Below are 27777 nucleotides of genomic sequence, written 5' to 3' on the forward strand. Positions count from 1 at the left end.
CTGTTGTTCATTTCTAATTTCATAGCACTGTGGTCAGAGAAGACAATTGGTGTGATTTCAATTTTCTTAAATTTATCAATACTTGTTTTGTGGCCTAACATATGGTCTATCTTGGAAAATGTTCCATGATCGCTTGAGAAGAACGTGTATTCTGCAGCATTGGGGTGAAATGCTCTGAAAATAATCGATTAAATCCAAGTGGTCCAATGTGTCATTTAAGGCCGTTGTTTCCATGTTGATTTTCTGTCTGGAAGACCTGTCCCTTGTTGTCAGAGGTGTGTTGAAGTCCCCTACTATGATAGTGTTATTGTTGACCTCTGTCTTTATGTCAGTCAATGTCTGTTTTATATATTTAGGTGCTCCTATGTTGGGTGCATAGATGTTTACTAGGGTTATGCCCTCTTGTCGGATCAATCCCTTTATTATTATATAGTGCCCATCTTTGTCTTTAAAATTTTCTTCATTTTAAAATCTATTTTGTCAGAAATAATATTGCAACTCCAGCTTCTTTCTCATTTCCATTTGCATGAAATATCTTACTCCAACCCTTCACTTTCAGCCTGTGTGTGTCTTTTGATCTGAGGTGAGTCTCTTGTATACAGCATATAGAAGGGTCTTGCTTTCTTATCCACTCAGCCACCCTATGTCTCTTGATTGGAGCATTTAATCCTTTTACATTTAAAGTGATTATTGATAGATACATAGTTATTGCCTTTTTAAAATTTGTAGTTAGATTGTTTTCATCTTTCTTCTATTTACAGAAGTCCTTTTAGTATTTCTTGCAATGCTGGCTTGGTCGTAATAAATTCCTTTAGCTTACTCTTTTCTGGGAAGCTCTTTATTTCTCCATCAACTTTAAATGATAGCCTTGCTGAATAAAGCAATCTAGGTTGTAGGCCTTTGTTTTCCATCACTTTGAGTATCTCCTGCCACTCCCTCCTGGCCTTCAATATTTCTGCAGAAAAGTCATTTGATAGTCTTATGGGAGTTCCCTTGTATGTAACCCTCTGTCTTTCTCTTGCTGCTTTTAGGATTCTCTCTTTGTCTTTCACTTTTGCCATTTTAACTATAATGTGTCTTGGTTGGACCTGTTTGGGTTTATCCTGGTTGGAACTCTCTGCACTTCCTGGGCTTGTATGTTGGTTTCCTTCATCAGGTTAGGGAAGTTTTTGGACATTATTACTTCAAATATGTTCTCAATCCCTTGCTTCCTCTCTTCACCTGCTGGTATTCCTATGATGTACATGTTGTTGCACTTGATGTTATCCCAGAGGTCTCTTAAACCATCTTCATTGATTTTTATTCTTTTTTTCTTTTTGTTGTTCCATTTGGGTGATCTCTGCTAACTTGTCTTCTAAGTCGCTGATTCGATCCTCTGCTTCATCCAACGTGCTGTTAATTCCTTAAAGTGAGTTCTTTATTTCAGTTATTGTATTCTTTAGTTCTAACGGGTTGTTCATTATGATTTCTCTATCCTTCTTTATGTTGTCACTAAGCTGCTTAAACAATCTTGTCATCAGTGTTCTGATCTCTGTCTCTGATAGGTTTGTTACCTCTGTTTCATTTGGTTCCAATTCTGGAGGTTTCTTCTGTTCTTTTATTTGGGACATGTTTCTTTGTTTCCCTATTCTGGCTGACTCTCTGTGTTTGCTTCAATGTACTAGGTAGATCCCCTAGAGTTCTTAGTTCTTGCTGGGTTATCTTATGTAGTATGTGTCCTTTATATTTGACTTGCACTACTTCGTTCTTCTCTGCGTGTGCTCCAAAGGTGACTCTTGTGTTGTGTATATTGTCCTGTTAAAGAAGATCTTTAATTGCTTTTCACTTGTGAGTAGGTGGGGTTAACGCCTAGGCTGACTAGTTGTGAGACTTGGCTCTGCCCACCGCAGGGTTTCTGCTGTGTGAGGGTTGATCACTTAAATGTGGTTTGGCCTCTATGGGCTCTTGTGCCTTTAGAGTATTCCCTGTGGCTGTGTCACTTGTAGGTCAAACCCTGTAGCACTCTGGTTCGGTCTGGAGTTGGCCTCTGGGTGTGTTGAATCTTGTGCCTCTTAAGCTGGGCCTTGGTAGGGCAATTTCAGAACAAAGCAAATCACCAAGCACAACAACTACAACAACAAAGAAAAAATCAAATACATTCACATGTAAAAACAACCGACAACCCACACTCAATACAGGCAAAGATATCAAAGATATAAAGACAAAACAAAACAAAAGAAAAAGCAGTGCCAGTCTTGGCTTAAGCCCACGAAGTAATCCCCAGGTTGTCCTCTGCTGTACCAAAGAGTCCTCTATGTATTGTGCAGGCAGAGCTGGTCACCTGGTCCCCAGAGTGACGTTGGGACTGCAAATTTAGATGCGTGGGGCTGAGGGGTCTGGACGGTAGTTTTTACAAAGCCAGTGCAGTTTCTGCCCTTGCCTGCACATATGCACACTGAGAGGAGCACCACCAGCCCTGTGTCCAGTTCTCCTGAGTCTTAGGGCACTTCTTCCGTGTGTGTGTGTGTGTGTGCGCGCGCATGTATGGCGGGCTGGAGATTTCTGAGCTTCTGAAAGCTGTGAGCTGCGTCTGCAGCTTACCTCTGATTCCTGGGAGTGCCTCCGCCAATGTAATTGCCTTGCCCTAGGCAGGCCAGTAGGGGTGGGGGCTTGGGATGGAGGGGTCTTCTCTTTCCCAGCCCAGTTGTGTCACACTCTTCCCGCAGGCCAGAAAATGTGGTGATTGGGGGCGGAGGAGGCCCCTCTCTCCTAGTCCAGCAAAAACCACACTCCTCCCAGCCTCCTCCCTGGGCTAGAGCTACGCGCCAGTCTTCCCAGAGCCCGAGCACCAAGGCTCCTCTGCATTCTGACACTACTCCTCAGTTCAGGGGCCAGTTCAAGTCTGTGGAAGGGCAGGTGTAGGATTGGAAGAGCAGGGGGAGGGGCCCAGGTATGGAGTTTGTGTCCTTTGTCCGGCCTAGGGCCCAACTGGAGGTATCAGCTGAGGTTATTGCCTCAAATGCTAGATATGCTGCTCCCTCGGCGGGAGAGATCAGCTGTGGGACGCAGGGAAAGAGCCCAGCTCCTGGCTTTTGTGTTCTCTGGGATCCCATCCTGGGATCCCCTGCGTCTCTGCAGCTGCGGATGTCAGCCGGGTTTCCACCGCCGCAGATGCTGGCCGTGTCCCCACAGCGGAAGGTGCCAGCCACGTCTCCTCTCCGCTCCCTTCCCTCTTCCCCTGCTCACCCAATTTTCCCACCTGCAAGTAATCCTTGCTCGAGTCTCTTAGCTGTTCGGCGTGATGAGCAGAGAGTCCTTTGATGGGTGGTAAATGTCCTGTTTCTGATAAGATCCGGAGGAGAACTCAAAAAGTGCACCCCGCTGCCGCCATTCCTATGACGTCACTCTGGTTGGAACCTTTGAAAGCTTTCTTCTCTGTCTTTGCTTCCCACACATTTAATATGCAGACCAGTTTCAATGTTTCTGTTCACCTCAGCCCAGTGCAGGTCTTGTGACTTGGGATAGGTTTTGCATCTGTGGGATCCACTCCTGGCTCCAACTTAAATCAACATAACATCTGCAAAGGTTGCGATAACCAGCTTAACTGCACTTTCCCCCACCCCAACAGACAAAGCCAAAATCAATAGAAAATTCTACTACAGGCTGAAGCAATTTACATTCTGGTTAGAAAATATAAAACTTGAGACCAATCAGAGACTCGATGCAGTAGTTTGTCGCAGACTCTGCCCAGCTGACCCTTCTTTTCCTTGAATAAATCTTCCTTCTGTATTTCTACCTGACTCGTGAATTCCTTCGTGGCCGTGAGCCAGCAGACACAACAGTGAGGAGGGGAGATATGCACATACCTGGGGGGAGATCTTTCCAGAGAGGGAACTGCCAGTGTAAGGATACTGAGCAGTAAGGATGTATGTCTGGCTTGTTACAGGATCAGCAGAAAGGCTAGTTTGACTAGAGAGCATGTGAAGATGTGAGATGAAGTCTAGAGGTGAAAGAGGATCATATTTTGTCGGGGGTCTGGGTGCCACTGTTCAATTTTGGCTTTCATTTAAAATTAGATGGGAAGACATTTGAAGGTTTTAAGCAGAGTTGTCGTTTGACCTGACTTTCCTTAAAGAATCAGATTTGTGGCTGTGTTAAGGAGAGGAGAGGATGGGTAGAAGAACAGAGCATGGCAGTAGCTGTTGTAATGAGCCTGGCAAGAGATGATGGTGGCTTAGACCAGGGTGGTGGCTATAAATGTGGTGAGAAGTAATCTGATTCTGGATGTATTTTTGGCTGTGAAGCTGGCAGCATTTGCAGACATACTGTGAAGTGTTTGAATAATTCAGGTAGTTTTTATAATAGAATGATCGGAATGTCTTTTCATTGCCTTTCCAGTGAATTGTGCTGTCCACCGACCCCCATCCACCCAGATACATACAGTCCTTCACAGTAAAGCCTCCATTTTGTTAAGTACAAGAGAAAAACAAGTGATCTCTCCTATGTCATGAACAGTCATTAGAAGGCAAAGTACAATGCTTTTCAGTCAGCCATAATTTTTAGCTTTTTATTTGGAAATAAGTATAGAAGTTGCAAAAATAGCAGAGGTCTCATATACTTGTCAACAAAAAACATCTAGCCTAAGAGAAAGCTTAGGAGTTTATTTGAGCCAAACTGACAATTGCTGGGAAACAAAGTGTCAACAGATTGAGTCTCAACAACCCCAAAATAGCGGTTTGTAACTTGGATGGATAAAAAGTAAAACGGAGCAACAGGTACTTCCTTTATGTAGGTGGGTGCAGGATAGTTAATAGTTCGCTTTTTACAGCGCATAGAGATGGTAATCAGAGGACAAGAATGATAATGAGGGATTCTGTAGTTTCCTGCTCTGGTCTGGAGCAAGGGATTACTGACACTCCAAGGATGTCATCTTAGGTGCAAAAAGACGATAGGCTGGCTCACTAAAGGTGAAGATTGACTTTATTAAGGAAGCTTTAGGCTACAGATGTGACTTCCCGCCGTGGCCTACCTTAGTTATGAATTTTTTTTATGTACACGTCATCCTATGTAGTTATTTTCAGTCTCCTGAGCTTGTCAGGTTTAACCTGTGGCCCCCTTTCCATCCTCATACTCTAAGAACTCAACTTCCCTCGGTTATAACATCTCACGCAACTCATTGTCAAAACCAGAAAGTCAGTATTGTCACTATTCAGTGAACTGTGCATAGATTGCAGACCGTCCTCCAATTTCACCAGCTTTTGTCCACACTCACTTTCTTACCGTGGATCTCTGTATGGCGTAGAGTAGCCTTTTGGGTTTCACGCGAGAGTTAGTATTTTTAATTATGTAATTCTCCAGCACTCAGGCAGACTACTGTCGAATTTACTTACTCCTATCTGTGCTTGTAGGTTAGGTAATATGAGGAGGCTTACGAGTTGTGCTACTCCCAAAATGGCTTTGCTACAGCGTACGAGTAGACTTCCAGTCTCCCTTCTTCTTTCTTTCTTTTCTTCCTTTTCCTTTTTTCTTTCCCTTGCCTTCCCTTGTTGTCTTTTAGTACTAACCAAGGAAACGGTGGGAGGAGCAGTGCTTTTAATTTAAATTTTAACAAAAGAAGGGTGACTTTGTCTTCTCCACTATGAATACATTTTAAGAGCCTCATTTCCTATTTAATAAAATCCGTAAATCTACAGCTGTTCCATTGGTAAAAATGAATGTGTTTTGTTCCTGCCACATACATATTCTCTATGGTCTTTCATGTTTTAAAATCACATTAATTCATGGTTTTTCTTATTGTGGCCTACCATTTACCAACAATTTTATATTTAGAACTATGTTCAGAGAGGAAGGAGAGAATAAATTTGATCAGTAGCAGATTTTGGCAAGGCCCATGACAAATACTCTCTGGGTGTCTTGAATCCAACAATTCCTGCTTGTATGACCTTGGCAGTTGCTTAATCCCTCTGCCTTGGTTTCCTCGTCTCTAAGATGGGAATAATATTCGCATCAACTTCATCGGGCTGTAATGAAGACTGTTTATAAAGTATGTGGAATCATGTCTGGCACATAATAACATTATTTTATTTATTAAAAACAGGTATCTGAATGTCATTTTACATTGGTATTAGTAAAAAGTCATTTGGGACAGAAAATATGTTAATCTTCCAATTCATTTATTTCTACTAATAAATGAAAGCAACCATGAACAAATAATTCTAACAGATTCACACAGTACAGTACTATTATTTAATATAAATATTGAATCTCTTCTACTTATTTACATAAGTAGAATTATAATTTTAATACTTGGATAGTGTATAAAGGGGGAGGCCATACTCAGGAAAATTTCTTTAATTCTGGATTTTCAATTGTGAAAAAAACTTTTTTATTTTTTCCCTTAATAGATGCTTAAGAGATTGTTGTCAAGATTTTTCACACAGAGGCAGTACAAATTGATAGTTTTTTGTTTTACATGTTAGTAGAATAATAATTACAGGTCATTATCAGCAAAGATTTGAAAGGATATGTTTTCTTAGCCTGTTGCTGCTAGTTTAATGATTCAACCTTTTACTGGTAGTACTTCCTACATGATCAATTACTTTTCTTATTTATTTGGCCTTTTTAAGTGCCATCATTTTTATTGGATACACTGTCTCCCTTCTAGATAACAAACATAAACAACCAAATAGTAAGTAACTTTTAAAAGATTAGAAACGTAATTACATATCCAGTTCATCCTGGTGTTTTCTGAGCAGGAAGTATTCACCTGTGTGAAGTTGTGGGTGGAGCTATACTGGTGAAGCCTGTTTTGCAAGTGTGAGCTCAGGCTGGGGTGTTTTTGTGGAAGCGCAAAGCAGTTCGTGCTGAGAAGGAAGGATTAGCTCCTGGAGGCGAGAGCGCTTGCCTGCGCGCACACACCAGCCGGCTCGGCTTGATTAGGGACCAAAACCAGACCAAGAAAACTGCTGAAAGGGGGGCCTGAAAACAGAGCGGGAGGCTAAAAGTGGAGATTTGACTTGGAGTTATCCTTGGCTGGAAAAGGTCTGAGCCGGTGTGATTATGATTCGTTCTGTACGCTTTCACACGGAATCCAGAGCTGTTGTATCCTGTGGGATTGACTGCTAAGTGTAGTCATTTGAAACAGTCTTAAGTATTGATCCTAAAACCTGTGCCACAGCAAAAGGTAAGGCTATCTCACTTATTTATTTAAACATTTACCTCCAACAACATCCAGGATATTTCACCAAGATTATTTTTACATTATACTTGTGTTCTTGGTTGCTTTTATGTGCATGGTTACGTTTTCAATTGTCCAGAAATTGAATAACTGAGCTTTAATATTTGTCATGTTTGTGCACAGATCATTATTTTTGAAGTAGATATTGGGCAATGTGTCTCTTTCCGAGTCAGTTTCAGGAACTACCAGGTTTTCTATTTGAAATCAGCTTATATCTTAATGTTTTGTAGACCTTACTAGGTTAACGTACAGAAGTTGTCATGATTAAAAGAGCATACCTTTGTTTCATGAGCCACCAGTATATATCATATATAAATACTTTTTTCCTGGTGAGTTAATAATATTTCAATTATTGACTAATAAAAACAGGTGGGATTTACTAAATCTGATTTACTAAAAAAAATTCAGTAGACTGTATAAAGAAGCTGCTCAAATTAGCACACGGAAGTAACCCTTCTGCCCTTTTACCTTTAAGTATTGTGTGGTTTTTTTCCTCATTGGCACTGGTCACGATAACCATCTCTATCCATAAAATGTTTGCATTAACTTTTTCCTCTTGCAGAAATTTTTTTACCACGAGGGTAGTAGTTAATATTTATATGGTTGCTTCTTTAGTAAGACCTTTTCATTTTAAGATAACATGAAGACCATAATTGTCTCTCAATCACAGATCAACCCTGTTAAGAATGTGAACATTTTTCTCCCAGGAATGTTCTACTACTATTTAAATGGTATCAGTATTTTTATTTTTAAAAGAATAAATGGGAGAATTTCAAATTTTAGAGCTCTTTTTCATTGTCAACTTTTAAAAAATGCACCTGTTGCTCATATGATAATGGTTTGAGACCATGACCTCTCTTTTTAAAAGTACTGTGTAGTACTGTATGGTATTCAGTAGAAGAGAGCAGAAATCTAGGTTTTAGGTTAAAATTACATTTAAGACAATTACACGAGGAAGAACTAGAAAGTGGATCCCGTGTGTATGTACCTTCCCGAGTGATCTCAGCCCTGAATTTAGGAAGTACAACCAGATTCAATTGAACCTAGTTTGGAAAGCCAAAAGGTTTTGGTTAGCTCTGTACCATAGAGGATTCTAAAAGTTTTCAGACCAAAGGTAAAGAGAAATTACAATAATGAAAATAGCTCCTGTTTATTGACACTTACTGAGTTAGTGCTTGGCATATATGATTTAATGTAAGCATTATAATAACCCTGAGTGATATGTAATATTATTGTCATTCTCTTTGTGTATTTGAGGGAATTGAGACTGAAATAGGTGATTTGCTCAAGATCTTGCAAACTGGGAAATGATTAGAGAGTAGATTTAAACCCTCACGGTCTATCTGTCTCTGAAGCCCACATTCTTATTTCCCCATGCTAAAGGTCAGGTCTTTTGGAGGGCAAAATTCTAAGACTTTGCCTTTAAAGAGTTTTCACCATCAGTTCTGTGCTCTCCAAATATAGAACCCTTCCCCTCCAGCTCCTGGTGTGGGTGGGAACCCAACCCACAGAAGCAGAAACCACCTATGATTATATCAGTGTTCTACAGCAAACTTCATGGCTTCGTAAAGTGCAAGAGATTATATGACATCAACGTGAATATGATTACATTTTGATCTAACAGAAAAAGAATTTCAAGAAAAGAGAGTTTTCACACTGTTAAGATTAATTTTCAGATTTCTAGAAATTCATGTGCTTTTGTTCATCTTACCTTTTATGTTACTGAATCCCTAAGAATGTATAGTTATTGTATTTTAACTTTATGAGAGAATATATAAATCTCCTCCTGAGATAGTACTAGTTTTTGTAAACTTTATATCAAACAGTACTCGTCCATCTTAGAAAAATAAGAGCCCAGATTATTTTAAAACCCTTAGTGGAGATACTTTCATAGTCTATATGTTACATCCTATTCTAGTGTGTTAGAATCCTTCAGTGTCAGGAATTTATATCCACCTCATGTTTCCTCCTACTCTCTGCTAAAATGCAAATCATTTTGCTCTGTATTTAGAAATCTAATTAGTCAGAGTCTTTTATATAATAACTGAGGTGGTAAAGTCACCAAGTTAAAAAAACTTTTTTACTTAGTTTTTGTACAAAGTTGAGGAACAAAACCAATGACTTACTATTTTAATTTGTAATTTATATTTTAAAATAAAACCCAGAATCAGTTTTAGCAAGAAAAATGTATGGCTTATTTATATCTCCCTAAAAATCACATAAGCTGAATTTTAGACTTCTTTGATATTTGTTACTGAAATGTATAACTCCTGGAAAAGTAAATATGTATTGCAAATAATAAGAGTGTTTTATCTTAACCTGACCATTTTCCCAAGGGAACTGTGATTTTTCAGATCTAACATATGCCCACTCTAATTTGTAACTGTTCAGGTACTCTTCTAGGAAGAGCAGCCGCTTTGGTTTCATTCTTAATCCTGAGAAAGAGATACATTTTTACTCAAATACCCAAATAGTTTAGTTGTGTCATTCCTTAGAGTTGTGCTGGATAGTGTGAAGAAACAATTTGTTGCCTGTTTTCTGCTTCTCTTTTTCCAAGTGAATTGGGCTTATCTCTTCTGTGTCTGAAAGGTTCTTCTCTAAAATTTACTGAAGATTTATTTTTTAGATCCCCAGTATCATCCATTTGCATTCCAGTTAGTAAGGCTGTTTGAAATGCCTCTTCTCTCTCATAAATAAATGGAAGCCAGTTTGGCTTATGTAACTGTTAGTAACTTTCCAGTTTTTCAAGCAAGAGCCATTACTGTCTGCTATTTTTAGTTTAGCATTGCATGTACATGACATTTCTCAAATACCTGATTTCCTCCCTTTGAGTTTGGAATGTGCAGATAACAGAACTGTTGCAGTCCTCCATATTCTAGAACTTCATCCCTGGGCTGGTCCTACATATTTTCTCTGTGGAGGTAGTCTCTTGCAGCTGTTACATACATCAGTTAGAGAATTGTGTTTTTTCTCTTACTTTCAAAATTGTTTATGATAGATTGATCAAAAAAGATTCTGTGCTTGTTTGTTCCACAGTAACTTCAACATATATTAAGATTTAATACTCAAATTCATCTAAAGATTTTCTTGGACATCTACATGAGGGGGTGGGGAGAGATGAAATCCAAGGTTGTAACTGCTGTATTCTCCTTTAAAAATTAGATGTAAACTCAGTAGTTCCTGGAGACAGTGAAGATTTTGCATTTTGAGTATCAGTCTGGTAGAATATAAGTTTTCAGAAGTTCAGAACATATAGATAATATTTACCTTTTTTCTCTTATTAGAGTGAATTTCTAAAACCTAGTTCAAAAATTAATCTCTATAAAGCATATGGCATTTTCTGGTAAAAACAGCATTACAAATGGCCATGCTGTTCACCAAGGACTTTCAAGCAATAAATCAAAGAAGCAAACAGTAGTATATTATATGGCATGGTCAACAACTGTGAATGGCTTTAATAATTAAAGATAGAACAATTACGCATCAAGTTCTGGAAATAGTTATAAGCATGTTGTATAAATTAGTTATATATACTGCTTTCGTGGAGAAAAATATTTAATTTTAAATAATTTAAAAAGTGCTAAACCTAATATACTATGTATAAAACATAACAATTACAATGATCTTTTGATCTTAAATTTTTATACTAACCCTTTCCAAGACAATTTAGAAAGCTTAATTTATTTTTTTGACACTGCTCTCCAATAAAGTTTTAAATGATGTCCTTTTTACCTCCTGATAAATTTTCCTAAAGCAAAGGCATTTTCCACAGTCTTTAGAGCTTTCTATACTGTTCTAACTTTATACTTGCTCAGTGTTGCATGATTTCTCAGGTATTTTCATTGAAACCTAGAATTCATAAATTACTTGCTTTAAATTCTGTTTTTTCATGTTATTAAACTTCAGCAAGTTATTGGCAGAATCAGAACTAAAACCCTGTCTCCACATTTTCACTTGCTCATGCCTGCCCAGTAATTGGCATGATTGGATTGATGACCTTCATCAGACTATCTGTTTTATTATTGGAAAGCATAAAAGCTGTTAGCTACTAGGCCATTGGTTCAAGTATGTATTTATAAATCTTTAAATAGTGTTGCTAATATTTTATGCTTACTGGATATTTTTTCCATATACAAAACTATATATTTAGACATTACAGGATAGTAACAAGTAAACTAAAGAAAAGGAATTGAAATATGAGTATTAGGTCATGTTGATAATTAGAGCTGAATACGTAGAAGAGAGGAAAGGTATAAAGTGTTATTATTCTAATAACCTTTATTACATTTAGAAGTCATTACATTGAATGTAATGGGAGATTAATTAGATTTTATTTAATATATCTATTCTTGTGGCATAAACTATTAAGGACTAAATTCTAGTGATCAGATACTGGTTCATATTTTGAGTTTAAATCATTTAGAGTGTGATGCTAACACACACTGAGTTGAAGTTAGTTAAGCCATGTAAAGCACTGGCACATAGTAAACACTCAATAAATGTTAGTTAATATATAACTGTTGTTATGATATTACTGTGGTTTTTAGATTTTCCGTCAAATTTTGTTGGATATCTGGTTCAGGATTCAGTTTATCTTTATCTTCATATTGTCTTTGTAGGACTGGGAACAGGCCAGTGGATGGAGCCAGGGAGAAGGCAGGTCTAATACAAGATTCACCAAAAGATTTATTGAGATAAAAATAGAGTCAGTGACAGAGTTTCTTCGACATGTCCTTATTCCATCAAATAAAACCTTACTCAGAGTTTGGTTTGTAAGGAACTCCTTACTCTGATTTGAAGGGTGTTTTTTTTATAAGACCAAAAAGCACATTATCAAAATTATTCAATTATATTTTCAGTTACTGGCTTAAAGACCTTTCTTTATGTCATTTTTCATCCTCAAGGCATTATTTATGTTAAAGATCTTTTATACTATACAAAAGGAAAAGTTATAAGAAATTCTATATTTCAGTTACTGGAAAAAGTGTTTTTAGTTCAGTTAACTAATGTTCGAGTCACATGTAAGAATCTTGCTCAACTATCTAGAAATTTTTCTCCAAGTGGTTTGTAGAGTTATTACTCTAGTGAATCCAGCTTAATTTTGAGTCCGTTTATTTTCAAGTAAAAGCTTTGTTTGTTTAGTTTAAACTAATTTATATACTCAAAGCTATAAGCTATATAAGAATGATATCATATTTTTCCCAGCATGAGTGCTGACTAAACTGGTTCAAAAGCTATGTTTCTCAGTTGCCCAAAGATCCTTTCAGGACATACAACAATGCATGTTAAAAATGTTAATTTTCGTATCTCTTACCAATATTCCTTTTAATAAATTTGAAAATACTAAGTAACACAGTTCACTTTAGCTATTAAGACTAAGTGTAAATCTGTGACATACTTCTTTGCTGCTGGTATTTAAGGCACCAGCAACCTATTATAATTTTTGTTTTTAGAATTCTTTTTTTCCTACATTTGTACCCTATAGCATTTTTTTCCTACATTTGTACCCTATAGCATTCTTTTATGTCTGTGCTCCTTTACTGAAAGTCACTTCTAATATATTTACAGTATTCCTGTTTATTACAATTTCTAAGAGGGAACTTTGCCATGGCATAAGACTTTAGTTTTTTTTTAATTTGCTACTTGCCTTCTCAAGTCTCTTGCACTCATTTACATCCCTGCAAAGGACATAGGAAGTAGGAGTAAAGGAGACTCCTAAGTGTGAAGGCAAGGCTCTTAAAGGTAGGTATAAATTTAGTTTGCCACATTCAAAACTTAAAAATTAAACAAAAAAACTAAATGATCATCTTAATACATGTAGAAAAATTATTTGATAAAGATCAACACTTGTTCATTTTATATATCTTAGAAATTAGGAATAGGGAATTTCTTTAATATATTTAAGATTCTAATGCAAAACCCCAAGATTTTAGTCTTTTTTCTTTTTTAACTTTTGTTTATTTGTGTTTTTCCAGGACCCATCAGCGCCAGGTCAAGTAGTTGTTTCAGTCTAGTTGTGGAGGACATAGCTCACAGTGGGCCATGTGGGGATCGAACCAGCAACCTTGTTGTTAAGAGCACCATCCTCTAACCAACTGAGCTGACTGGCACCCAAGATTTTATTCTTAATAGTGAGACATAAACAATCTATTTAAAGCTAGGAAGAAGATAGTCATTTACTGAAGGTTTAGTGATATTAGACAAAAAGAAATAAAAGGATTGGAAAAGAAGGAGCAAATCTGTATTCTTGGATTGTCTACAAATACAGAAGAATTTATACTTAATTTATTAGAAGTAATAACAGAGTTGAGTAGGGTTGTTGAATAAAAAATAAATAATACAATAACAATAATAGTACCTGACATTTATTAAGATTTTTCTGTCCAGTACTACGTGTTTTATACTCTTATGTAATTCTCACAACAGTCTAGTTAGGTAGTTACTATTTTTAACTTTTTCATAGATGTGGAAAACGAAGGGCTGAGAATTAGGTACTTTGTTCACAGTCATACAGCTTGAAGTTTCAAGGCACAATTGGAACCCTGGCAGTCTGACACATCATGCTAATTGCCTTTCTATATACTAGTAATACATGATTAGCAAATATAATTTAGAAAATAGTACCACTTACAATAGCAACAAAAATCATGACGTTCCTAAGAATATCTATAACAAAAGTATGTAAGACCTTTATGGGAAATTATTTGAAAAATTTATAGAAGGACATAAATGAATCTTAAATAAATGGAGAGTATACTGTGTTCATGGATGGGAAGACTCACAATCATAAAGAAATCTGTTGTCCTCCAAAATAATCTATAATTCAATACAGCTTTAATCAGATTTCCAGAAGATTTTTTTCCTCCTATAATCGAGACAGGCAGATTCTAAATTTCTTATGAAAGAGTAAAGGGCTGAAAATATAAAGGCAATTTTTAAGAATAAGTGGAGGGACTTATTTTTCCAGATATTAGGACTTATAAAATGCTAGAAATTAAGAAAGTGAGGTATTGATGGAGAGATAGACTGATAGATTTGAGACAACTCTGACTTCTCACATACTATCCACACATTTTTCATGTAAGAATCAGCCTTACAAATCAGTGGAGAAAGGATTATTAAATAAAAGGTAATAAAATTGTTATGCATCAGGAAAAAGGTAATACAATTATATCTATCTCACTCTAAACACATAAAAAAGTTCAGTCAATTAAAAATCTAAAAAAAGTGAAAAAGTGTTAGGGAAAAAAAGATTTAGAAGAAATAGGACTATATATTTCTGACCTTGGGTAAGGAAAGATATCTTAAAGCTTGGAAAACATACATAAAGACAATGCAAAATTTTATAGATTTGTCATATTCTCTTAAACGTTTCTGTATTATCAAAATAATGAGGACTTTTTAAAAAATATGTCTACTTTGGGCTCTAATACTTCTTTCTATTAGTTTCTTAGCTTTTACTCACCCAGGACAATTGTGACCCCAGGCCTGTTTCTCCTGGTTGTGTTTTTCAATTAGTTTGTCCTGAAAACACTCTCTAAAGACTTATATTAGTACAAAGCTAAGCAAGCTGTATGTAGACCTTTTAAATAGTAATCAGGTTAAATCTAAGTATAATGCAATAGGCTTTTGGTCTCAGCATTTTTTTTTTCTTTCTTAAAATTCAGTTTTTAGATATTCTTTGAGAGCCGAATTTTTTTGTTGTTACATTAGTATGTATACAAAAACAGAGTGAGAAGAAAATCAACTTGACACTGCTTAGAGAAAATTTTTTCTCTCTGTATTTATTGGTATGAATAAATACATTGTTATACTTTAAATAAAAACAAGTTAATGCAATTTCTTATGAAAATTCAAATCTTTTCATATTTACTTAGCAAAGTATTTCTTCGTTTCTTTTTTTTGTTTCATGTTTCACCTCTGTATTTTTGTGATTATCATGAGGTTTTGTATAAAATGTCTTGTAGATAAAATAATCCTTTTTCTTCTGATAGCATCTTATATATTCATTTGCCTGTACAAATTCCATTGTTTTCTCTTCCCCTTTTTGTTTTTGCTGTCACAAATTATCCTTTTATGTTGTGTGCTCACTTCCAAATTGAAGTAGCTATAGTTATTTTTAATGCTTTTCTTCCCCTTTATGTTATAATTGTTTAACACCCTGTGCTTTATAAATTGCAGTTTTCTGCTTCCATTTGTTTGTCACCTTACCTCAAGTTTTATGTACTTTTATCTTTTTGTTTCAGATAGAAGAGCACCTTTCAACTTTTATGTAATGCGAGTTAGTGTGTTGGTAAATTCCCTCGGCTTTTGTTTGTCTGGGAAAGCCTTTATTTCCCCTTTATATCTAAAGGATAACGTTGCTGGATAGAGTATTCTTGGCTGATGATTTTATCTCTCAATATTTTAAATATGTCGTTCCACTCTCTCCAGCCTGTAGAGTTTCTGCTGAGAAATATGATGTTAGCCTGATGGGGTTTCCTTTACAGGTAACTTTTCCTCCTCAGCTGCCTTGAGAATTCTTTCTTTATCATTGCCTTTTGTCAGTTTTGTGTCCTGGAGGTCTTTTTGTGTTGCGATAATTAGATATCCTGTTAGCTTCTTGTACTTGAATGTCCAGTTCCTAGCCCAGGTTTGGGAAGTTCTCATCTATTATTTCTTTGAATAGGCTCTCTGTTCACTTTTCCCTCTCTCCTCCTGTGGGATACCTGTTATCCTTATGTTGCCCTTTCTGATGGAGTCAGATAATTCTCATAGAGAGAGTTCTTTCATTTTGAAAAAATCTTCATTTTCTTTTATCTGAATCATTTCTAGTTTCTATCTTAAAGCTTGCTAATTCTCTCTTACATCTGGTCTGCCCCGTTTCCAGTGCTTTCTAATGTATTCTTCATGTCATTTATTAAGTTCTTCAACTTCAGAATGTCTGTTCAGTTGTCTTTTAGAGTTTCAGTCTCTTTGATAAATTATTCATTCGGTTCATTAAGTTTGTTCCTGAGCTCATTGAACTGTCTCAGTTTTCTTGTATTTCATTGAGTTTCTTCATGAGTGCTATTTTGAATTTTCTATCATTTAGATCACAATCTTACGTGAGTTTGAGTTTATTTTCTGGAGAATTATTGTTTTCTCTTTGAGATACTGTGTTACCTTGATTATTCATGGTGTTTGATGTGTTGTTCCTCTGCCAGCGCATTTGAAGTAGTGAGCAACTTTCTTATTTAGGTGCCGTTTTGATTTTAACAAATCAGCAGGTTGATAATTAGAGGTCTTTTCTAGTAGATAGTGGGTGCTATCGCATATTTGGTTTCCTCTTACCTGCTCCCTTGTGCCTCTGGGATCTCTGTGCCCTGCCTCTGTCTGTGTCTTTGTAGAGGTGGGGGAGTGGGAAATGCTGCCATGGTAGTGGGAATCATTGCCCGTGTAACTGCGTACCCCTGCTGTTTCTGGGTCACCTGGGTCTCCCAGCACCCCACCGTGGTGGGGGGATGTGACAGTTGGGAAGGGAGCCAAATTTACAAGTCCCGCATGCTGTTACCTGGTTCCCTATGGCTGCTGGCACCATTGTGATGTATGCAGGAGGCTGGAGACTCATCTCTCCTGCTGCTACCAGGCTTTCCCGTGGTATGAGCACTGCTGTAATCGAGGGAGAGAGCCATAGTTTTGGTTGTGAAGCCTGCTGCTGCCCCTCTTACCCTCTGCTGGCTGGGCTGTGGTGTAGGGGTACATCCGACTCTTCCGCCACTACCATGTGTGCTGGGGCTGGGGGTTCAGCTCAGGTACCTGGGGAGGTGGGGTTTTGGGTTGCGTCCCTTTCACATTCAGCCTTCCCTAAGTGTGCTAATGCACCCACCTGCAGATGTACTGCTGGTTGGATCTTTCAGGCGCCTCTGTGCTGAACAGAGGAACCTTTGTTGGGTTATAAATGTCCTACTAGATGTAGATTGAAGGGAAGATAGTTACAAAGGGGTCCTCTCCTTCTGCCATCGTGCTCCGAATATTTCAAAGTATGCAGCACAGTTAGAATTTGGGAGGTTGTAAGAGAATCTTAAATATCATGTAGTCCAGTTGCCTATACTTCTGTTCCCCTTTGTTAGATTTCCACCAAGTGGTCATCTAATCTGTTTGACAACTTTGAGCAAAAGAAGGATATTGTGTATAGTTGTGAAAATCCGTTGGAAACGCTACACATTACACTCATACTTTATTATACCTTAGATGTAATCAGGACAATCTCAGTTATTATGCATCCCACCCTTGCCCTCTCATTGTGTCTGCTTGACTCTCTGAGTTTATTACAGATCTTAGAACTTGATGCATATGATCAAATAAACCTAATCCTCAGGCCATTATCTGGCACGAATTATCTTTCTTTAATTTCCTGAGAAATTAATTCAAACCCAGACTTCTCTCAAATCAGTCTAGGAGATTTCTGAGACCCAATTTCAAGAACTCTAGGTGAAGTATTATGAGAAAGTAACAGTTCTTTGGTTTTGCAGGGAAAATATTATCTTGTGTAATTAAAAATACCCAGTGCCTCACTTCCGCATGTCAAGGTTCACTATGACTTACTGAACTATATGTTTTTAGTGTATCCCTATAAACTGGTTATTGGTGTCATAAAGGTTTGCCTTGGGAGATAGTAAGTTATGTGTCATACTGCTAAAGCTTTTAACTACTAGAAAGACTGGTCTGGTTGAGTTTGTCTCAGGTTTGAAAAAGATTGCAGGTGTAAAATCTATCATGTCTAAATAATATGGAAGAAGTTAACATTGTGGCACATGTTGCATTATAACTCTTAGAATATGGAATTTGAATATAAAATGGTATGGTTTGCTTTTTCTGAGTATTGTTTTGTGTTTTATTTTTGATGTATTTTATCTGTGGAAATGCCATTGTTATCATTTTTGTTTCTCTAATCTAGCATATTTGGTAGACCTTAGTCCTTCCGCCCTTAACACTGCATTCCAGTGTTTTTCTGCTGAAATTTTTTGTAAGTACTTAACTACCTAAAACCAAACCTGTATTCTACCTTAACTGACTAAAACCAAATTCCCATTCTACCACCCTCAGTGGAAGTCTTTTGATATTATTGACAGTATTTCAGACTTCTATTCCTCAAAAAGTAATTTTACTAGTTTACTAGTTTGTTATAAAAGGCAGTGGGTGGGGGACAGTGTAAGTGGCTAAAATAAGCTCATTTGAGTCATTTTGTTGTTTAAGAAATGAGAAGAAAATATACAGTGAAGACAAAATTAATATGAAGAGACATTTATATTTGGAAGTGTTGTTAGATCTTCAAATTTGAATATAACTAAATTGAATGTTTTTATTAGTTTAAATTTCCAATGCAGTGAAATTTACCTGTCTTGACAGGTAATTGATTATTTAATTCCAGCTGCCAGAATTTTTGATCACAACTATCTCTATCACAGTGGATTAGAATTCCATTTATAATGACAAAATAACAGCAACACTAAAACTGTACAACACAGTTTTAATCTTTCTTTGAAGACTTAGAAATCATTTAAGACTGTGTGTCTTAAGTATGAATATTCATTATTTCAGTGTCTCAGATTGGAATATAGATGGTCAGGAAAGACCACCCCCATCACCTCTCTCATTACAAGTTTAGATTTAAAGTTCCCAATTCATTTAGTAAATTTTGGGGAACGCTAACAGAAGCAAGTTGGCCACACAGCGAGGAAGCCAGGTTGCACGTTTATCAACACAATTTTCCAGAACGCTCAAGTGCCAAATGGGCACACTGAGTTGCTAATGACATGTTCCACTGGGCTTAATGTGTCATATTGGAAACCTCACTTAATTGACTCATATGTCATTATTTAGGAGAAATAAAGTCTTTAACATGAAAAGATAGCCAAGTTTCTTTGTTCTTGAGCCAAATCTTAGCACACCAAAAGCAGAGTCAACGCTACATAGCTTCTACAAAGCCCAGTTCTCCACAGGCTGCTTTCTGATTAATGTGATTTTATTGTGTATGAGAGTTTGGTTGGAGGATCATAATTATAATCAGTTTCCATACAGCTATCATTAAATTGTGAATGTGTATTTTTCTGGTTAGTATGTAATTAATTCCAATCATTAATTCCAGATATGATATTGCTCATTGATGTGAAAGGAGTAAACGTATTTCTCTCTCTACTAGTGAGGTTCCCAGTTCACTGTGACAAACTACTCATGCAGTATTTTAAATGTTTTAGTTCCATTTGTGCTGAAAATTCCCTCCCTCCCTCCCTTCCTTCCTTCCTTCCTTCTAGGAAGTGTTATCATGGACTTAATGGATTTTTATTTATTTGATGTTTCACAATAAGTTACAGTCAATCTGTGTGATGTTTGAATCTTTATGCTGTCCCGTATCTGCCCAAAGGAGTATGTTCAACTCAGTCCTGTTGGCATAGCTCCTAATGGGTGTGAGTGTTGCCCTTTCTGTCACCACAAAATTTCCCAGTCTCACCTAATGTTTTACTGTCAATTTGCAAACAGACATTTCTCTAAGGGATCCTGGTTTATTTTATTAGGGAATGATATTTAGAAACCCAGATCTGAGACCAGAGGTGTTTATTGCAACTGTAGTGTCGTTGTTTTTAAGCCTTTTCAGTGGCTAGAGCTGAGGGAAAATGTGTGTGTACAGTAATGCGCCACTTAATGCTGGGGATCCATTTTGAGAATTGCATCATTAGGCAGTTTCACCATTGTGCAAACATAATAGAGTGCACGTAACACAAGTCTAGATGGTATAGATTACCATACACTCTATGGTATAACCTATTGCTCCTAGGTTACAAACCTGTACAGCATGTTACTGTGCTGAATACTGTAGGCAGTGGTAACACAATGGCATTTGTATATCTAAGCATATCTACACATAGAACAGTTACAGTAAAAATACCATATAAAAGATAAATGGTCTACCTATATAGCGCACTTACCATGAATGGCCTTCGCAGGATTGGAAGTTACTCTGGGTAAGTGGTGAGTGAATGGGAAGGCCTAGGGCATTACTGTACTCTACTGTGGACTTTATAAACACTTAGGCTACACTAAATTTATTTTTTTTTTAATTCAATAAGAAGTTAACCTTAGCTAATTGTAACTTCTTTATAAGCTTTTCAGGTTTTTTTTACTTCAACTTTTTTGTAATACCACTTAGCTTAAAACACAAACATTGTGCAGCTGTGAAAAAATATTTTCTTATATCCTTATGCTATAAGCTTTATTCTGCTTTTAAAGTTTTTCATGTTTTACTTTTTAAACTTTTGATAAAACGAAGACACAAATGCACATTAGCTTAGGCCTACACAGGGTCAGAATCATTAATATCACTGGCTTCTACCTCCACATCTCGTCCCACTGGAAGGTCTCAGGGACATTAACACGTATCCAGCGGTCATCTCCTATGGCTATAAATACCTTCTTCTGGAATACCTCCTGAAGGACCTGCCTGAGGCCCTACTTGACGAGGTGTCACTCTTTTCAGAAATATGACCGTGATGGTTTGCTTGGTTGTTTCTCCTTTTAATCACAGATTTGCTTGTGAGCAGATAATGTACCATGAACATTCCTCTCTATTAATGAAAACCTGTTGGTGTTAAGGTCTGTGTTTTTAAACTTTTTAAGGAGCTTATTGTGGTTTGCAAAAGCTTCCACTAAATTCTTTACAGTGAATTTTCTTGGGGGTTCTTCTTATGGGACCGCCCTGGTATATGTGCTTTGTCATTGGCATGACTATCTTTTAATTTTGGGTTCTTGTTCACATTTCCAACTCATTGTTAATATTACCGTCCTTTTTTTTTTTTTTTTTTTTTTTTAAGATTTTATTGGGGAAGGGGAATAGGACTTTATTGGGGAACAGTGTGTACTTCAGGATTTTTTCCAAGTTAACTTGTTGTCCTTTCAAGCCCAGCTGTGGAGGGCACAGCTCAGCTCCAGGTCCAGTTGCCAGTGTTAATTGCAGGAGGCGCAGCCCACCATCCCTAGCGGGAGTTGAACCTGCAACCTTGTGGTTGAGAGGACGTCCTCCAACCAACTGAGCCATCTGGGAGCTCAGCGGCAGCTCAGCTCAAGGTGCTGTGTTCAATCTTAGTTGCAGGGGGCGGAGCCCACCATCCCTTGCGGGAGTCGAGGAGTCGAACCGGCGACCTTGTGGTTGAGAGCCCATTGGCCCATGTGGGAATCGACCTGGCAGGCTTCAGCATTAGAAGTGCAGAGCTCCAACTGCCTGAGCCACTGGGCTGGCCCCCAGTATTACCTTCCTTTTTGACTATTATATTCTGGAGATTACTCCATATCAGTAGGTAAAGATACTCCTTAAAAAAAGAAAAAAAGCCAAGCAGTAATCCTCTGTGCAGATGTATTATAGTTTATTCAACCAGTTCCCTATTAACGCACATTTGGGTTTCTAATACACCCTGGGGTTATTTTTAAAGTAACTTTTCAAGATGTTTAAACCGTTCTTGTGTTCTCATTGTGTAAAATCCAAGCTGTGTATTACAGCCTCTAGCATCTGGCCTTCACATCTCTCTTCAGTCTCAGTGCATACCACCGTCTTCCTTGCTCAGGACGCTCACATCTTCCACCTCAGATGTGACTTCATCAGACCTTCCTGGCCACCCTATTCAATGTAGTTTCTTCTTTCTCGTTGCTATTAGTTCACTCTCTTCATTCCCTTACTAGCAGCTGAAAGCAGTATGAACTTACCTTGTTATCTTAACTTGGACAGTATCATACAGTGGCTTGGGTTTTGAGCCAGACCACCTGATTTTAAGTCCTGGTTATGTGTCCACGGACATGTAGCACACTGTGGTGGAGTTTCTTCAAAATATGGGGACAATAATAGTATTTTCCTTATAGGGGTCAGTGAGAAATGAATGAATGATTGATAAATATAAACAGTTGCATAGTTGCTGGCACTTACTAAGAATAAAATAAATGCTGGCTATATTAGTATTATTTAACTGTTTATTCATTGTCTTTCTCCCCTCAGTAAGCTCTGTGACAGCAAGAACGTTGTCTCACTTGTTTCCCACTGTAATATCAGGAGTTGGAACAGTTACTGAGATATAGTAGGCACTTATGTATTTGTTGCTAAATGAATAATAGTTAAAACTTAATTCCCATTCCTTTGTAAACTTCTTGGAAATCTGAGACTAAAAGAATGCTTTCTCATATACATAATATGCAGCTGCCAAATTCAACAGATATTTTCATCAAATTCGGCATCTAAATATGAATGCCTACTATTAACATGTATCTTGGAAGTTCTGGCCAATTATTACAACCTAAAACAGAACTCAGAAATTATTCCTATCAGAAAAAGGATAGAATGACCATATTTTTGACACAATTGTATATCCATGAAATCCAAAAGGATCAACTAAAGTCCTTCTAAAATTGAGAGTTTAGTAAATGATCAGTTTCGAGCTAACATAAAGAGATTATCTTCAGGGCGGCCAGTTAGCTCAGTTGGTTAGAGCGCGGTGCTCTTAACAACAGGGTTGCTAGTTCAATCCCCACATGGGCCACTGTGAGCTGCGCCCTCCACAACTAGATTGAAACAGCCACTTGACTTGGAGCTGATGGGTCCTGGAAAAACACACTTAAAATTAAAAGTTAAAAAAAAAAAGGTTATTTTCTAGCATACCAGTAATTACCAGTTAAGGCCATACTTGAAGAAAAGCATTATTTTACAAGAGCAGCAAGAAAATGTAAAATATCCAACAGTATCCCAGAGAAATATGTGGAATGTATACTTTCATAAGGAAAATTTAAAAACTTTACTGAGAGATAGAAAAATGAAGAAAAATGAAGATATGCCCTGTTTCCAGGTGGAAATATTGAATATTGATTGTAGAATTTAAAATTCTTTCAAATATATGAATATACAAGTATATAAGTGTACTGTTAATACATTAAGGATATATAAAAATGCATGTTAAATGATTGTAAGCCAAACTCATTTGTATTTTTTTGTAAATCTTGTCAAAGTTATTTTAAAGTTTATGTAGAAAATGTTTGAAAGTAAACATAAATGGTTTGATGGCCCCTCTTTACCGATTCATAGCACACTATCTCCAAGCAACTAGGGTAGAATAAAAATTATACAAGTCCAATAACTTTTAATATAGTAATACTATGATATGTGTGACATATTTCTGAAGTTACCCAACTGTGCTATAAATGTCTCACTAGCAGGTAAGGAAGCACATCATTTAAAATTTTTTTGTTTACAGCATTTAATTTTATAGCAAGGAATCTCAGACACAAGAGAGGTTGTAGTTTACCTTCTATGTCAGAGATAGCATCAAAATTATACTGATGATTCTAAGTAAAATTTTAATAATTGATATAGAAAAAAAGTAAATTTCCTATTTAATCTGCATACAGTCTAGGATGACTATTTTGTCCCATTTTGCCCAGGACTTTCCTGGTTTTAGCATTTGAAGTCTCATGTCTCAGGAAACCTCTCAGTTATGGCCAAACCAGGTACAGTTATTCACCCTCGTACAGTTTATTTAAAAAATGCTTATGTCTGTAAATAATGTTTCCTATAAAATGAAATGGATGGCAAACGTCTGATCTGGTCCGGAGTAATCCTTCTAGTGGTCCATCTAGGCCACAAGTTACTGTCAGCATACAGAATTTCTACAGGAGGCTTCATCAGTTCAGGGGATTTAAGATTTAGGTTCACTCAATCTATATAGTAGGATTCAGTAAGGCTTTCAGTAATCATCTGCAAACTGAGTAATAGGATTGAGGCCATATGGTTTAGCCTTCCATCCAGCAGCTAATCTCTGAGCTTCTGATTATTTGTTGTATGTTGACTTTTAGAATTAATTTTCCTTGCAGGATGCACTTCTCAGCAAAAGTCATTTTTCTAGAGATTTGTTTGCTTTTAGTTCCTTCACTGTTGTCTTTCTAATATGTCAATCCATGGAAATACTTTATTATTGTTAATTTACTTATCTCTTGCCTTCATCTACAAAAGATTTAAGGTGATATATTTAATATACCCTAGATGACTGTTAATAGAAGATTTAATGCTTTTTTATGTGTGCATGTTTTTAATTTATAACAATGAGTTGGACAAGTGTGTTCTGTATCATAACGGCATTGTCCTCTTTATAAAATGAAAAAGAAGTTGTTTCTTTTTTCTGTTTTACTTTTCACATTACAAATGCCATGAAAATTTCTAACCATGAAGTAAATTATTTAAGAAATTGGCTAGAAAGGCAAACCACATTTACATTGTTTTAAGTCTCACTTATTATAAATCTCTACAGCAACATATTAGAGTAAGATTCAGGTACCAGTCATAATTCTGTAGCATCCTTTGGTATGCATTGGGAAGATGGCTGATTTACCAAGCTTGATTTAAAAGTCACGGATTACAGTACTTAAATTTGCTCACAGTCCCATCACGTACGATCACAGACTGGTGAGAAGAAAATACAAAAATAGGATATTATTTATAAAGGAACTGTTTACTAAACTTCAGTTGAAAATTTCCTGCAGAATATACTTTTAATAGATTATTTTGCTGTCAGCCTGTCAAGATCTCCATTTCTTTTCACACTAAGTAAAAATGTAACCTCTTACCACAACTAAGGTATTTTCTCTGTCTTACTATTTTTCAGTGTCTAAAAAGCACGGCAAGCTCATTACTTTCTTACGCACATTCATGAAGTCTCGTCCAACAAAACAGAAGCTGAAGCAGCGGGGGATCTTGAAAGAGAGGGTCTTTGGTTGTGACCTGGGGGAGCACCTTCTGAATTCCGGTTTTGAAGGTAAAAATAACATTCATAATCTTATAATTTCAGCTTCTAACTTCTCCATATTGACTTTATATAATCAATAACGCAGTAGATTAGGCAAATAATATCTGTTCCATTTAAGTTCAGCAGCGTGCATTGAACATTCTCACGTACTTATCTTAGTTCTGGAGATAGCTGAGAGTAAAGAGAGGTCTAAGAATGAACTTTGACATCAGAAATACTGCTGATATTTTTAGGAAGAGTAAGACATTCACACAAAGGCTACAATAGCACTGTTAATTTGCATTATTTTTATATCTGTCCAGACAGCTTCCTTAGCCAGTTTTCCCTCTCACATGTTATTCCAAAATATTTTTAATTTCTCTTTTGAAGAAAACAGTCATAGTTTTGAGACTATAGAGTACCCAGACCAGTCCCCTAATGTTTTTAGCTGAAAATTTAAATTTTCTCTATAAATTAAATTCTGACTCAAGAATTCAGAGGTTAGCTGAATGGATGGAGGGGATAGGAAGAAAGGTAAAATGGGGTTTTCCTTTGATTTCTGAAAATAGTGCTTTCCTCTACTAGTTCTTTTAGAGGTGCTGGACTATTAAAGAAGTGCCTGGAGTACCTGTAATGTTGATAAGTACCAGAAATAAGTGATTTGTGAAGTTCTGAATCCTGGTCAGAAATACCCATTGTACTTTTTAAGACCACTGATGAAAACTAGTGTAAATACCAATAAATATCAAGTTTAAATTAAGGCCTTACTCAATGCTTAAAGAATACCAATGTATTTATAATATGAATGTAGTGCAAACTATATCATGTTCGTTTAGAAAAGACACAATATTATTTTAAACGGGTGTTATTCCCAAACTAATATCAACTTATTACAGTTACTAAAAACAAACAAAAAACCAGCAACAAACAAAAAACCTGAGGATTATTTTTGGAATTAGTAGAATGCGCATGGAACAAAATGAGAACATCAAGAGTGTTGTAGAGGGGGGAAAAATCAATGATCGATAGGGAACATTTAGCTTTACGAAATATTAAAACTCTATTCAAAACTAGAATGTTATTAGTGTAGAGAATGAGGTATAAATGAAACAGCTTAAAATGTTCAGAAGTGTCATTACTGTAGATAAAAATCCACTATTATAAAGTATGGTTTTAAAACCAGGTCATAAGTAGGAATTGCTTATTAAATAAATATTAAGAGAATGAAATAGCAATTTTTGAAAAAAAATTCTTACATATACGACACTGAAAAATTCCAAATGTATAAAAGAGTTAACTGTTTTAAACTCATGGAAATGCTAATATGATATGATTTTGTTTTGAGGTCAAAGATGAATAATAGCTTTCTCATATTAAAAAAAAGCAAAGGAAGATGTGGTCTCAAATATATAATTTCCATAATGAAAATAACAAATGTAAAGGAAAGGTACCACAGACTGGGGAAATAATTTTTTTGGGGATATGATGAAATGCACCGAATATAGTATATGACAATATCATTCAGATTTATGAGAAAATAAAGCCCCTGAGTAGAGCAATGGAGAAAAGATACAAACATAATTTTCACAAGGAGATAGTAAACAACATACAGAAAAGTGTTTATGTTCATTTGTAATCATGGAAATGTATCTTTAAGCAATTTTGAGGTACCATTTTATATAGATAAACATTACTAATATAACAAAATTGCTCTTCTAAATTATGATAATGTTAACCTTAATCAAATAGACAGCCAGATACTTCTCCAGCAAAATTGGTTCATTTGGGAACAACAAAGAATTGCAGTTTGGGGCATGTGTCTAATTGAGAACCACGCCCAAGTCCAGAGAAACAAAGGAGAGGAATGCTTTTTTATGCACTTGGGAGGGTCTTTTCTAAGTCTAGTATCCATTTGAGGAAACTGAAAGTTCAAAGTATACTGACTTTTCATTGGCTGAGTTATGGCAGTCTCCCATTGGCTGAACTGTTACTGGGAAGGAGGAATCTTTTCTTCCTCCTGCTGAGGTAGTAAAGTATCACTTCCTGTGTTAAAAGATCAGTTCCTGTTAGAGATGCAAGGTATGTTTCTTCTTGTAATGTGCAGTAAGTGACGCATGCATAAGAGCTCACTATTCTAGCCTCCCAACTTCATTTTAAATAAGATGTTTGTTTATTAATTTTCACAATATCCAGTGCTATTAAAAATAGCAGTGATTTTTACCTGGAGGTAAAAATTGTTGGTTTCAGGTAGCTCTGTAAATTATTACCTTTTTGAAAAACATTATTTGGTACTTCGTAGCAAGAGACTTTATAGTGTTCTTTTCATGTTGCAATTCTTAGAGATTTGAGGTTATATTTCAATAGAAACAAAGTGTTCATTATAGCATTATGTATGAGAGCAAAATAATTGAATACTCAAATTTTAGGGAAATTGTTCTATATTGTGAGGCTGTTAAAACTAAATTTGAATGAAGTGGAAATTTGAAAAATGTTATATATGTAAACAGTAAATTTACCCTTTTGAAAGTATACATAGTTAGGTGATATGTAACGTGAATACAGTTATGGTGGAGTGTTACATATAGAGAATATCTTTGTGCTTTTTTTCTTAGTTTTTTTGCATTTTTAATTAAAAAGGAGAAGAACACTAGAAGAGTTTAGAAATGAATTTAATAATCTTGGAAGAGAAAACTCTCTGCTAATGGCTGACCCAGAGGAGAGTCTATTGAAGTATTTGGAAACACAAAAAATATTAACTCGTGACGTTAGAGTATAATTGTAATTTGACAA

General features: G+C 36.3%; 1 protein-coding gene across 5 annotated transcripts in view; it reads left to right on the top strand.

Annotated features, from left to right (window-relative positions):
- The window catches only part of ARHGAP32 (Rho GTPase activating protein 32), a 330288-nt gene that overhangs the window by 270476 nt on the left and 32035 nt on the right, over positions 1–27777 (top strand). For 4 of the 5 annotated variants that reach the window (XM_019713045.3, XM_074321761.2, XM_088800825.1 and 1 more), the window contains one exon: positions 24868–25017. In XM_019713045.3, coding sequence (XP_019568604.3) covers positions 24868–25017 — 150 coding nt within the window. Of the gene's footprint in view, positions 1–6818; positions 7163–24867; positions 25018–27777 lie in introns of those variants that run through there. The other variant, XM_074321762.2, reaches the window with a different exon arrangement.

This window comes from Rhinolophus sinicus, chromosome 9 (assembly GCF_057876585.1).
Source record: "Rhinolophus sinicus isolate RSI-liver-muscle chromosome 9, RSI-T2T, whole genome shotgun sequence".
Lineage (NCBI taxonomy): Eukaryota > Metazoa > Chordata > Mammalia > Chiroptera > Rhinolophidae > Rhinolophus > Rhinolophus sinicus.